The sequence below is a fragment of the Oncorhynchus masou genome, chromosome 23 (genome assembly GCF_036934945.1).
Source record: "Oncorhynchus masou masou isolate Uvic2021 chromosome 23, UVic_Omas_1.1, whole genome shotgun sequence".
NCBI lineage: Eukaryota > Metazoa > Chordata > Actinopteri > Salmoniformes > Salmonidae > Oncorhynchus > Oncorhynchus masou.
In genome coordinates this window covers 18528578-18541665 of record NC_088234.1, presented here as the reverse complement: position 1 = coordinate 18541665, position 13088 = coordinate 18528578, and the positions used below count along the sequence as shown (strand labels likewise).

Below are 13088 nucleotides of genomic sequence, written 5' to 3'. Positions count from 1 at the left end.
TGAATGAGACCAGAAGACTCACCCTGTTTATCAGAGGTTTATAAATAAGACACTATCCAGAACAGTCTGGCACTCCCCCTTGTGGAGGTGGAGATAATGACACCCTAAACCACAGACAGACAACACAAGTCAGACAGACAACACAAGTCACACAGAGAACACAAGTTAGACAGAGAGTGAGATAGATGAACAGAACACAACCCTTGGGTTGTGCTGTGGCGGAGACCTTTGTGGGCTATACTCGGCCTTGTCTCAGGATGATAAGTTGGTGGTTGAAGATATCCCTCTAGTAGTGTGGGGGCTGTGCTTTGGCAAAGTGGGTGGGGTTATATCCTTCCTGTTTGGCCCTGTCCGGGGGTATCATCGGATGGGGCCACAGTGTCTCCTGACCCCTCCTGTCTCAGCCTCCAGTATTTACGCTGCAGTAGTTTATGTGTTGGGGGGCTAGGGACAGTTTGATATATCTGGAGTACTTCTCCTTTCCTATCCGGTGTCCTGTGTGAATTTAAGTATGCTCTCTCTAATTCTCTCTTTCTCGGAGGACCTGAGCCCTAGGACCATGCCTCAGGACTACCTGGCATGATAAGTCCTTGCTGTCCCCAGTCCATTCAAAAAAAAAAAAAAAAAATATTAAAGCATTAGACCTCTCACTAAAGGCTTAAGTCATACAAAAGTTGTACTTAAATCCGAACTGGTAATAATGACACAAAAAAAGTGACTCTATACTCAGTACTTTGTTGAAGCACCTTTGGCAGCAATTGCAGCCTTGAGTCTAATTGGGTATGACGCTCCAAGCTTGGCACACCTGTATTTGGGGAGTTTCTAGGCTACCTAATGTCGCAACCTGGTCTCAGAGTCATTTGTATTATTCTCTATGTAACTCCGGGACACTCCATTTAGTATGATATGTTACGAATTACAATTCGCATTATATGTTACGAATTTGCTAAACATACAATATGTTATGAATTTGCGAAACATATGATATCTTACAAATTGTGGCTAGGTGGCTAACGTTAGCTAGCTGGCTAACATTATCAAGGGTAGGGGTAAGGGGTTGGGGTTAAGATTAGGAGTTAGGTAAGGGTTAGGTCAGGGTTAGAGGAAAGGTTAGCTAATAGGGTTAAGGATAGGGTATAATAGAATGTGTGTATAGATGGCAGGGTCAGTCCCTACCAGGTTCTCAAGTGGTCCTCTCGGCTCAGGGTCAGTCCATGCAAGGTCCTAAAGTTGTCCTCCCGGCTCAGGGTCAGTCCCTACCAGGTCCTCAAGTGGTCCTCCCGGCTCAGGGTCAGTCCATGCCAGGTCCTAAAGTGGTCCTCCTGGCTCAGGGTCAGTCCCTACCAGGTCCTCAAGTGGTCCTCCCGGCTCAGGGTCAGTCCCTACCAGGTCCTCAAGTGGTCCTCCCGGCTCAGGCTCAGTAGAGACCAGGGCTGCAGTCCAAACACGTTATTTTTACCCCCTCAGCCCTTGCGCTATCCACTTTCCCTCTGGGGTTTCCACGCCGAAATGGAAAGCTTTGATTGGTTGAGATCATTCAGGGGTCAATAGAGCTCCACAGTGGAGGTGTCATAATACCCATAAATCCTACCAGTCAAACCATCAATCAAATGTATTTACAAATGTATTTAAATGTAAATACAAATGTATTTATGAAGCCCTTTTTACATCAGCAGATGTCACAAAGTGCTATTCAGAAAAACAGGGAAATGGTTCCAATCGTTTTTCCACCATTTCTTTTTCCCATGGGGAATTTTAGAAACACTTGAAACGAAGGCTTACCCTGGCGTGACGTTTTGATAACCATGTAAATCTCTCTCGGACAAGGTGACTTTTTTCAATATATTTACTGTCAGATTCAAAAGTGCTAATTAGCATCAAAGTAGACATCATGCAAGACTACAAATCCCTGCAAGCTCCTGCACATCATCTTTAGCTGACACCTTTGCTAAACAGGTATTGTGTCAATTGTCAATTTACAGAAATGTAGCCAACGTATTCATTACTAAATTTAGCTAACATTAGATAGTTCATCAAGAGATTCTTACTTCTGCCTCGATTCAGCAGTCTCGTCCAGATCATCATGGCCCTGGAGTGATGTGAATCTTGAGACGGGCATTGTAGTTCTGTATGATAGCCACATTAGCAGCTAATTCACATTTAATTTGGGGGGGGGGGGGGGGTTTAAAAGTCACCTTGTCCTAAAGAGATTTACAGTTATCGAAACGTCACACCAGGGTAAGCCTACACTCAACACAGCCCTTATTTTAAGTGTTTCAAAAATGTATGGTGGAAAAACTATTGGAACCATTTCCTTGTTTGACCGCTAGGATTTATAGGCATTATGACTCATACTGTGGTACACTATAGTAGTAGATAAGCAGATATACAGTACAGAATTCTTAAACAAGACTTATATATGTCAATCAACAGTAACTAAACAACAACAAAAACACACAGCTAACAAAGACACTCGTGTCTTGTTAACCTGACAGTAAGCTGGACGCAATGCCAACAGCCTCCCTGACTGCTAGCTCCAGTCTCTCTCTCTCTCCACGTGAGACAGGGCAGGGCTCTCCCGCTGAACCCAGGTGTGGATCCTGATTGGCTGTGCAGGGTGTGTGGGTGGAGCCAGCTCTCTGAGCTTTCTGTTGTGTCTCTGGGGTGGAGGTTGTTGAGGTGAAGGTGTGTCTAGATTCATCTGTATCCTCTGAACTTGTGAGTTTGTGGCCCAGTGATTTTAGGGTGAGGTCCATGTTGATCAGTGGGTGTGGTGACCACTATGACTGACTGCTGAACCTCATCAAAGATACATTTCTCTAGAGCACCAGGGAGCCATATGCCCACCACCACCACCATCATCCACACCCATGGCCTGCTGAGGGAGAGGGTTGAAGCCATAATCATAGCCCCTCCACAGGAGTCACATCTGGAGGAGAGATGAAAGAGATGGGATCTATAGGAGTGACGTCAGTATGACATCAGCCACGGGACATTGGTGGCACCTTAATTGGGGAGGCGGGCTTGTGGTAATGGTTGGAGTGGAATAGGTGGCATGGTATCAAATACATCAACCACATGGTTTCCCTGTGTTTGATGCCATTCCATTTGCTCCGTTCTGGCCATTATTGTGAGCCGTCCTCCCCTCTGCAGCCTCCCTTGACATCATCTGTAGATATATGACAGGCTCCAAGAGAATCCTAAATTAATTGGGGGGAAAGATAAGGAGCATTGATAGGGTCTATGAGTGGTTCTCTCCTCTCCCATTAAGAGTTGCCTGATGATAATGGAGTCATTCAGTGATTTTGGAGAGAAATCCATATCTCTGGCCAACTACTGCATTTTCACAGTCCACTTGGTCACTAATGCACATAGTTGCCTCAAACTCGCGCCGATGCCGTCAAAAACCGAGAGCTGAATGTTCTACATTTCATCTCTATCAGCAAATTGCGAGACCCCCCCCCCCCCCCGACTTCTTCTACTTCTTCAAAGGTCACAACCATTCCTTTGCACTGGTCTGTCCCTCTTCCTTTGACACTCAGGTATTTAATCCACTTGAATTGTCATGGCACCCCAGGGGCCTTCTGGAGAAATGGATGTCACATGTCTTTGATACATTCCCAGGAGACAGAGAACAATGGCGCTGACAACCTCCTCATCGAAAAATGCCACCTCTTCTCTGCTTTTCCTAAGATTGGCTTTTTATTTCTTTCACACATCTCTCTCGCTCTCTTTCTTAAACACAATAAAAGATAGTCCAAGTAAAAGTGCAAATTGTTTAATCTCTGTGGATTTGTCCACATCTTTGCTATGTACAGTGAAATAGACCCTAGTAAAATCTCTCTCCAACATTGCAAGTTTTAAACATATCATCATTCTCCAACCACTATGTTTAATTGAATACATTCAGTACAACCCAGGCAAACAGAACAATTTAAGATTTGTTTTAAAGTACATTTCTGGAGGATAAAAGCGGAAAAACTAATAACAGATACGATGTAAAAATGGCAGACTAAAAAAGTCTCTTAATTTGCTATATGTTCACTGCGTGAAAGCGTGGTAGAGTGGATTCCATTCACAAAGGGCTGAGAATTTAAGTCGGGGTTGTTGTGACCGTGGACCCTGGGGGCCTCATCTTTCTGTGTGAGGTTGTGCACTTCACAGGTCTAACCCAACCTCAGGCACCAAGAGAGATTGTCTTGTGAGCCGAGACACATTTTGTCTACTAGAGAACTACATTATAAAACATTCATACATCACACTTGCAAGTGCATACGAAACTATACACGTCAGTTATGCCATACGTACACTAACCAGGAGGGTCCCCAAAAATTATTGCCGGCTTGCAGAATTGACATGCAATTTATCCATTAAGAAAGCAATATGAAACACAGTCTGTGCGTGAGAAGGTGGGTGTTCCTTTTTGTCCACATATTTGGGACCGTGTGTACAGTATGTGTGTCATCATTCAAATTCATCAACTGTAGCAAGCTTCTGAAAAGGCACTTAGATGGGAGATGAGAACTATACATGGGATGGTGTCTACACAGGACATCTACATATCCTTACACTGGCCCCCATATGCTCACCCTTACATGACGCATTCACACATATGCTGTCACACAAAGACATTAACTCTTTCACGTGCTAAAACAAATCATTCACTTGACAGTAAATTATATATTATAAACCGGGTGGTTTTGAGCCCTGATTGCTGATTGGCTGAAAGCCATGGTATATCAGACTGTATACCACGTGTATGACAAAACATTTATTTCTACTGCTGTAATTACATTGGTAACCAGTTTATAATAGCAATAATGAACCTCTGGGGTTTGTGGTATATGGCCAATATACCTCGGCTAAGGGCTGGATCCAGGCACTTCGTGTTGCGTCCTGCAGAAGAACAGCCCTTTGCCGTGGTATATTATCCATATACCACAAACTCCAGAGGTGCCTCATTGATTAAATTAGATCATGAGGGGGAGATTTTCTGTGCAAATTTCATCTCTTTCAGACTCTATCTGGATAAGTGCACATCCAACACACCAATACACTACACACACACAAAAATACATACACTTTCTCTAGGAGTTTCCACACTCAATAACATAAAAGCATTGAATATTAGATTCCTTTAGTTAGTTCAAATGCAATTCCAAGGCACCAGACCAACACAGAGAGAGAGAGAAAGAGAGAGAGAGAGAGAGAAAGAGAGAGAGAGAGAGAGAGAGAGAGGGAGCCTTGCAGTGCTCCTGTGCTTGAGTCATCATTTAGGGAAGGGGTGTTGGATCAAGTCAGGTGTCGAGTGTAAGCAGGGGCACGTCGTCCTCTGGGGTTGTGTCCTCGGAGAGGGGGATAAGTAGCACCTCGTCCTCCAAAGAGGAGGAAGAGAAAGAGGGGGATGTGGAGAGGGGCAGTGAGTTGGTGGGGGAGGAGGAAGGGGAGGAGCGGAAGCGAGAGATAGTGCGCCCCAAAGAGTGGAAGAGAGAGGCTAGGGAGGGGCTGCTGGGGGTGGGGGGGACAGCCACCGGAGGGCTCTGGGGGGTAGCTGGAGTAGAGACAATGGGTGGAGGGAGTAGAGTGGGTGGAGGAAGGAAGTGGGGGGGTGGTGGTGGCTGGTACTGCACTGTCTGTGGGAGCAAGCCGAGTTTCTGTGGCAATGGCAGATTGACGGCTTCCACAGCCAATGAGGTGGTGGCGGGAGTTGATTGACTGGGATCCACACCAGTGGAGGGGGCCTCTGTCAGCTGGGGGGCTGAGCTGGATGGCTGGGAGGGCCTGGAGGCGGATCTGGGGATTAGGCCCCATCTCCGCATGCGACGGACAGCCCGGCGGATGAATCGGGGACGGCGTCGGCGTCGTGGAGAGTTAGAAGTATCCTGTCTGAGAAGCTGGAGAAAACCTCTCAGAGAAAGAGAGGAAGACTGATAGAGCGAGAGAGGAGAGAGAGAGAGAAAAGGATAAGTAGAGAAGAAAGAGCACAAGAAAAAAAGATAACCACCTTGAGATTTCAGTTGTATTTAAAGAGTGCTATACTAATAAAATGACTTACATCATGAAATGATAATGACTTTATTATTTGAATTAGATCACTCTTTGAGGGGACCATTAAACAAAGCTACAACACTGAACACAGAGAGTATATTGTTTTAGCTATCCCTCTTTCCCTCCTTCAGCTGTCTGCAGCAGTTAATCAGACTATGGTGTAGTGAGGGGCTCCATTGTGTAGTCTGGTGTAACTCAATCTATCAGATCACGCTCCTGCTATTGCTGTCACACAGCTCTAGGATCAGGTCCCCCCTGGACGTATAATACTATTAATTTTGATCTAGAAGGCTAGACTGATCCTAGATCAGTACTCCTACAGGCCCCAGTGTAACTCAAATCTATGAGATTACACCCTCCTGCTGCTGCCATACTACAGCCTGATTCAGCCTGAGTATAATGGAGTCATTCAGGAGGGTCTGACTGAACTTTCTGAGTGCTTCTGGTAAGTAGGAGATACAAGGCTAGTCTATTGAAGAGCCAGATGAGTTCCAATCTACTGTAGGTTAACGGGATGCACTAGTATAGTAAAACAACCAATGGAGTGAAGTAATTTCATTTCTAAATCCAATACAAATCCAATTTGAATAGGCTATTCATATTATGAAGGAGCATTGATAGGATCTGAGTGGGTCTCTCCTCTCCCGTTAAGAGTAGGATGAGGTTGCCCCTGATCTAAGAACAGTATTTATGTAGTAGTGCATGCTGCCGCCATACTACAGCCTGATAATAATGGAGTGATTCAGTGAAGCTGGTAGGTAGTAGGATAAACAAGGCTAGTGGTGAACAGTCAGAGGACATAGGGATGTACTGAGGACCTTTCAAATCGACTGTAAGTTAATGGAGGATTCCCTTGTAAAGGAAGGACACCCAAGAATGGAAATATCTCAAGTTGTCAGTTGTTTGAGGACTTCCATTCATTGTGCTCTAATCACAGAGGGACACAGTTGCCTTTAGTTTCTGATCCAATGTCAGTTTAGCATTTTCCCCATTAATGGTTAGGATGAGGATTGGGAGAGGGTCAGCTGATTCTAGACCTGTGCGCTCACCTCATTGGGGTTCTCCGTGGGGAAGTCCTCCACTGGAGGGATGATGCCCTGGGCGATCAATTGACCATATGAGGGAGGGGCCTGCTGCTGGATTAGCTCCGCCTCCTGGCGGCTGATTGGCGCAAACATACTGCAGGAGAGAAACAAGGTAAAAACATCTCAACACATACATGGGGGTCAGGTCAAACACAATAAACGTTGGTTTGGACAGAGATATTTCCTTGTATTCTGGACACAGATCAAGATCATTTGTGGTGATGTTTTTGTGTATTTTGGTGAAGCATCAACAGGTGTAAAGTGTGAGGTGAATAAGGGGAACCTGTATTCTCGGGTCCGCAGTGAGTAGAGCTTGCAGGTGCAGCCCATAGCGATGACCAGCAGCAGCCCACAAACCAGGCTGCCCACGGTTGCCGCGGTGATGACCTTTCGAGGCAGGGTCATGGTGCAGTTCATCTCGTCTGTCCCGTCCTTACAGTCCACCTGGCCGTCACAACTCCAGCTCTCAAACACACACCTGGGGAAGAGACACACACAGTCAGGGTGGTGATTTCTCACAAACACCCAAAAACACACATCAAACAAAATATCATACAGTAATGGGTGCACACACACACATATCAAACTAAATATCATACAGTAATGGGTGCACACACACATATCAAACTAAATATCATACAGTAATGGGTGCACACACACATATCAAACTAAATATCATACAGTAATGCGTGCACACACACACATCAAACTAAATATCATACAGTAGTGGGTGCACACACACACATCAAACTAAATATCATACAGTAGTGGGTGCACACACACACACGTCAAAGCACACACACCCCCCTATTCCCTACCTGTTGCTGTCGCAGTGGAAGGTCCCAGGTTGACATATGGTACAGTCTTTTTCGTCGCTCCCGTCAGCACAGTACAGCTGGTAGTTACACCTCTCCTTGGCAGGGAAGCACACCGGACGCCCGATGAAGTTATGACCCGCCAGCACCGCCCGCTGCCCCACCCCTCCGCAAGCAAACTGGTCCCTGGGACACCCCCTGCATCCCGCCTCATCGTGCCCAGTCTCAGGACAGTCCCAGCGCCCGTCACACTTCTGTTCCTGGGTGTAGCAGCCCCCCGCAGCACCCCCACATTTACCCTCCCAGGGGGGGCAGTAGCCCCCGACACGGTAGGTGGCGTTGAAGCCCAGCCCCTCCGAGCCGGGAAGCGTGTGATAGGTCAGGGAGAGAAGGCCGGTCCGGGACTCAACCTGGATGGCCTTGTAGCTGGACTCGCTGGTGATCTGTCAGAGAGGAAAAGGGACAGGGTGATTAGATTGACTAAATTAACTTGGGTAACAGAACTGGACAGTATAGTGACAGATGACAAATTCGGGAGGTAGAAGTTGGTTTTAACCACAGATCTAGGATCAGACAACCCTACTCCCAATCCTAGGGGAATACAAAAAGATATGACCCTGTATCAGTCTGTTAGGGGAAACTTCTATTAAACACATACCCAGATCCACTAACACTTACAGTTTTGATGAGTTCCCCGGTGCCCTGCTGTCGGTTGGTGATAGTGACCGTGTCTCCAGGCCCCAGTTCCAGCAGCTGCAGGTCCAGCTTCAGAGGCCTGGAGTCCTGGGGGTCCAGGGTCCACACACAGAACAGAGGGGGGCCCTTGATGGAAGGAGGGGCGAACGTCCCATAGAAGGTTTGGAGGAGGCCGCCACACGGCCACTCGATGGGGGCCTGGGTCACACCGGGACTGGGGTGGGCTCTGTGAGCCTGGGGGCTGGGGAGTTGACGAGGCAGGAACTCCCAGTAGTCCTCCATAGGATTATCTGGCTCCTTTACCTTGGTGTAGTCCCCATCCTCCTCTACTTCCTTCTCCTCTTTCTCCACCTCAACCGGTGCCGTTTCCCAATCCCTCCCCCCACTCTTCTCTCTTCCTGTCTCCCCTTCCCTCTCTCTCTCTATGTAGGACTCTGGTGTGGTGGTGGTCACCAATACTTTGTCGTGCTCAGGATCCAGGATCTCGATCTCTCCGTCACAGTCCTGCTCGTCTGTTCCCAGCCCCATCCCTTCACCCAGACACTCTGTCCGGCCGTTACAGCGCCAGGACAGGGGCAGGCAGCGCCCGCCCAAACACTCAAAGTCCACCACCGGACATTCACCAGAGTCTAGAGAGAGAGAGAGAGAGAGAGAGAGAGAGAGAGAGAGAGAGAGTGAAAGAGCGGAGTGGGAGAGAGACCAAGAGGGCAAGAGAGATGAGCAGGGGGAAATGGTGGGAGAGGGAGGAGAGTTTATATTCCTTTTAGCTATATTGTAATTCCTGGTCCTCAAATATGGTTAAAACGAGTTTACTATGTCCTTCCTCATGATTAACATGTGGCATAAAATCCTGCCACCATACCTCTGGCGTAGCCCAGGCAGAACGCAGAGACGGGGAATAAGTGTGGCAGGAAGTGGTGCGTCAGTGTAATGTTCCCCCCCATCAACTCCATGGGCTTTGGCAGGTCGGAACCACAAAAGGTAATGGGCTTGCCAGTTGATGATGTCACCGAGACCCATTCCTTCTTACAGCGTGTAGAAAACTGGGAGAAACTAAAAGAACGGCAGGTGAAAAGAGATACAAACAAGCAGTGAGCAAACGATCAAAAACCAAATGACTTGGCTATGAAGCCATGTTCTTCTCATGATGTGACCTTTCTGAGGTCCAGTCACAACCTCTACTCCCTGCCCCCGAGGAACTGTCAATCTGAAAGCATTGGATAAGTATCATTAAACAACATATTAGTAGTGTCATCTTGTCCACTGAGAGTCTTGATGGAATTTCCATCCTATTTCTAACACTTACCCAATCCCTTCAGATCTACCCAGTTAAAGACTGGAGGTAGTTTAGGGACAAACGCTGCACCCTTCCCCACCGAATAAGCCCCTTGGGGGATAAGACAGTGAGTGGGCAGACATTACCTGAGGATAACGGGCTCTCCTACATGTGCCTTGATAATCCAACTACAGTTGAACGGCCGTGGGCGGTAGGACCAGCTGTGGTGGACGGAGCTTCTGATCTCTCCCCTCGGGGCTTCCAGGACTTGGGGAGATTGTCCACAATGAGCTGGAAGAGAGAAGGACGGTGCAATACTTTAGACTCCTGGGTTGTGTTCATTAGGGAAAAAACAGGAGTGAAATAGGCAGGTGCTACCTAAACTTGTCCAATAAAAATTCAGATTTTAGCTTTCTGTTTCAAAACGTCTTGTGTGGTGTGCCCTACTAAATATAACCCTGATAAATGCAATGGCTTGGTGCTGAAACTGTTGAGACACCATGCACTATACCACAACATGCACACCAAAACAAAACCACATCAGGCACAGCTAAAAAATAATGGACCTGTAGTGCACTTCCAACAGAGTTTGCACTTATTCAAAGGGAATATTAGCAGGACCTTCTCTTCATAACCTTGAGTTAGCCAACTCATAATATTGGTATATGCCCTGTCTAGAGGAATCCCAGTAGTATCAACAAGACAAAAAGCATTGCAATATTTGAGCGTCACAAAAATGTGACAGAACGGGTGGTGCCACAACTGATTCTTACAATTACTGTTTAGACTGCCACACCTGCTTTGTTGATCAGACATACCTGTGAAGTAGTATGAGACGGGTGAGAGACAGACAGGTCCCTTTGATAAAATGAACAGAGGCATTTGTAAGAGTTGGGGGGGGTAGTTATCTTACCAGTACTGGAGGCCAGCTCCAGGCTGCTGTAAGCTGTGAATCAACAGGAAAAACTGAGTTATGCAGGTCTGAACAGGGCCTTTACTTAAGATCTGACTGGTATTTCTATGTGGAGCAGTTCAGTTGAAACTAGCTACACACTGCAATAGTTGTATGCCCTAAAGTACCATGGTGTCTTGACATCTTCCGACACACACACATTCATAATAAAACTCACCAGTTACAAACAAAACGTTGAGGACACAAAGGTTGAAAGAGGCAGTCATGCTGATGATAGTGCTCCTCTGAAATACAGGTGCTCATGAAAGAGAAAGACAAGTAGGATAGAAAAACATCTAGGTCAGATCCCTCAGTCCTCCTTGCAGAATGACCCCATCGTCGATGACTTGTCTTTCAGGAAGACAATCTAAGAAAATAAAAAGATAAAACCTATTCAACATAAACGGTTATTTTAACTAGCCTAGTCCCAGATCTGTTTGTGATGTCAACTCCTATGGCCAATGTCACCCCCTCACACAAAAAAAGACCATAAGAGTGATCTGGGACAAGGCTACATTGTTACAGGAGCTGGAGGGAATTACTTTCAAACAACATACAGAATGTCCTCGCCTTAGCCTTTAGATATGACAGCAAGGCATTTAAGGTAGTTCGGTTAAGCTAGCTAAGCACTGTTGAGGTTATGCCGATCTATTTGTTTCGAGAACACATACACAGCAATTTCTTGCCTCGCTAGCTAATGACGTTGTTGTAGCGATGACTTACCAGCAAGCCAATCCTTATCCTAACTACAACAATCATTATCCTAACCACAAAAATGCTTTTCTATGCCATTTTAACTCCAGGTGAGCTGAAATAATTCACACCAGATTTATCTAGGCCTCCTGGATCTTCCCCCCGCAAACTTCCTTGAAGAGGGAGGGTAAAGCAGCGGCTGCTTCGCTCTCGTCCTGTCTGTGTTATGCGGCTAGCATGCTAATGCTAACTTAACTAACTTCTTCCTTGTAACGTTTCCTGAACGTGCGACGCGATAAAAAGCATTCAAATATACATACAAACAACCTGGTGAACATATACATTACAAACAGCGATACATGATGTATATAAATGCCTGTAACAACTAAATTAGCAACCTTACCCTTTCTGTCGTCTTTCTTGTTGACAGGCAGAGTTCTGTGCAACTTCCGTATTGTTTTAGTTGAGTGACATGAGAGGATGTAGCGCTACTGCCAGCAGATGGCGCTATTATTTCTTACGGCGTTTATCACTAGCGGCTGTCCAGGCGAGAGCGGAGGCGGTGCGAGGGGCTTGGGCTGTCACCGCAGCGCCTCAAACTCCAAACAAACAAATCATTGTCACGGGTATTTTTCTCTGATTTATATTTAACCATCATTGTTTGTTACTTGGTCCCTCTATTCACAATGTCTTTGCTATGGAGTTAATGGTGTGAATTAATGTGATCATGTTTCACCACCAGGTGTCAGAATAGAGTAGGCTAATGATATGATCCCTCAAATTTTGGGGGTCTTTTATTATAGCTGTCTGCCTTGCATCTGATACAATGTAACATTCTTTGCATTATCATTAGTGGTTGTATAATCAGAAAGGTAACATGCTGCATTCATTGTTGATGCATTTTGGCAAGGGGCTGAGACAACGGGGATGGAAATGAAATGAATAGTGAATTGTCTGCCTAACTTCATGTCGTTCTTTTTGACAGTTTACATTATCCTGGGCTATTGTTTTCATTTATTATGATTAATGAATGTTCATATTTATACAGCCGCAGAGTCTACAGCTGTTTCTTTACCTCACTGAAATAGGCATCACATCTGGAAGAGGGAGGAACTTCCTCTCTCTCTCTTTATCTCAATTCTCTCTCTCAATATTTTTATTTTTATGATGTTGAACTTTTTAACATCAACCGCAGCTCTGGCATCTTCCCCAATATTTGGAACTAAGGACTGATCACCCCAATCCACACAAGTGGAGACAAATTTGACCCCAATAACTACCGTGGGATATGCGTCAACAGCAACCTTGTGAAAATCCTCTGCATTATCATTAACAGCAGACTCGAACATTCCTCAGTGAAAACAATGTACTGAGCAAATGTCAAATTGGCTTTTTACCAAATTACCGTACAACAAACCATGTATTCACCCTGCACACCCTAATTGACAAACAAACAAACCAAATCAAAGGCAAAGTCCTTGTTGATTTCAAAAAAGCTTTTGACTCAATTTGGCATGAGGGCC

General features: G+C 45.9%; 1 protein-coding gene across 2 annotated transcripts; it reads right to left on the bottom strand.

Moving 5' to 3' along the window:
- Positions 1-3762: 3762 nt before the first annotated feature.
- On the bottom strand, positions 3763-12039 carry lrp10 (low density lipoprotein receptor-related protein 10). Of its 2 annotated transcripts, none has more exons than XM_064931479.1 (10): positions 11969-12039; positions 11051-11239; positions 10834-10866; positions 10067-10211; positions 9507-9697; positions 8627-9273; positions 7952-8391; positions 7417-7611; positions 7098-7227; positions 3763-5927 (listed from the first exon to the last, which is right to left on the bottom strand). In XM_064931479.1, the coding sequence occupies exons 2-10, from the start codon at positions 11097-11099 to the stop codon at positions 5298-5300; spliced, it is 2460 nt and encodes an 819-aa protein (XP_064787551.1). In that variant the 5' UTR covers positions 11100-11239; positions 11969-12039; the 3' UTR covers positions 3763-5297. The 2 variants fall into 2 exon arrangements, with proteins under 2 accessions (XP_064787551.1, XP_064787552.1); XM_064931480.1 differs by lacking the exon at positions 11969-12039 and adding an exon at positions 11697-11940.
- Positions 12040-13088: the final 1049 nt, after the last annotated feature.

What these genes read in the sequence shown, in the direction of transcription:
- lrp10 (XM_064931479.1), bottom strand. Translation starts at nt 11,099, where the DNA reads ATGACTGCCTCTTTCAACCTTTGTGTCCTCAACGTTTTGTTTGTAACT. An exon ending in GGAGCTGGCCTCCAGTACTG is followed by an intron (nt 10,212 to 10,833) that starts GTAAGATAACTA and finishes TCTCTCTTCCAG; the next exon opens with CTCATTGTGGACAATCTCCC. An exon ending in CCGGGGAACTCATCAAAACT is followed by an intron (nt 8,392 to 8,626) that starts GTAAGTGTTAGT and finishes CCTCTCTGACAG; the next exon opens with ATCACCAGCGAGTCCAGCTA.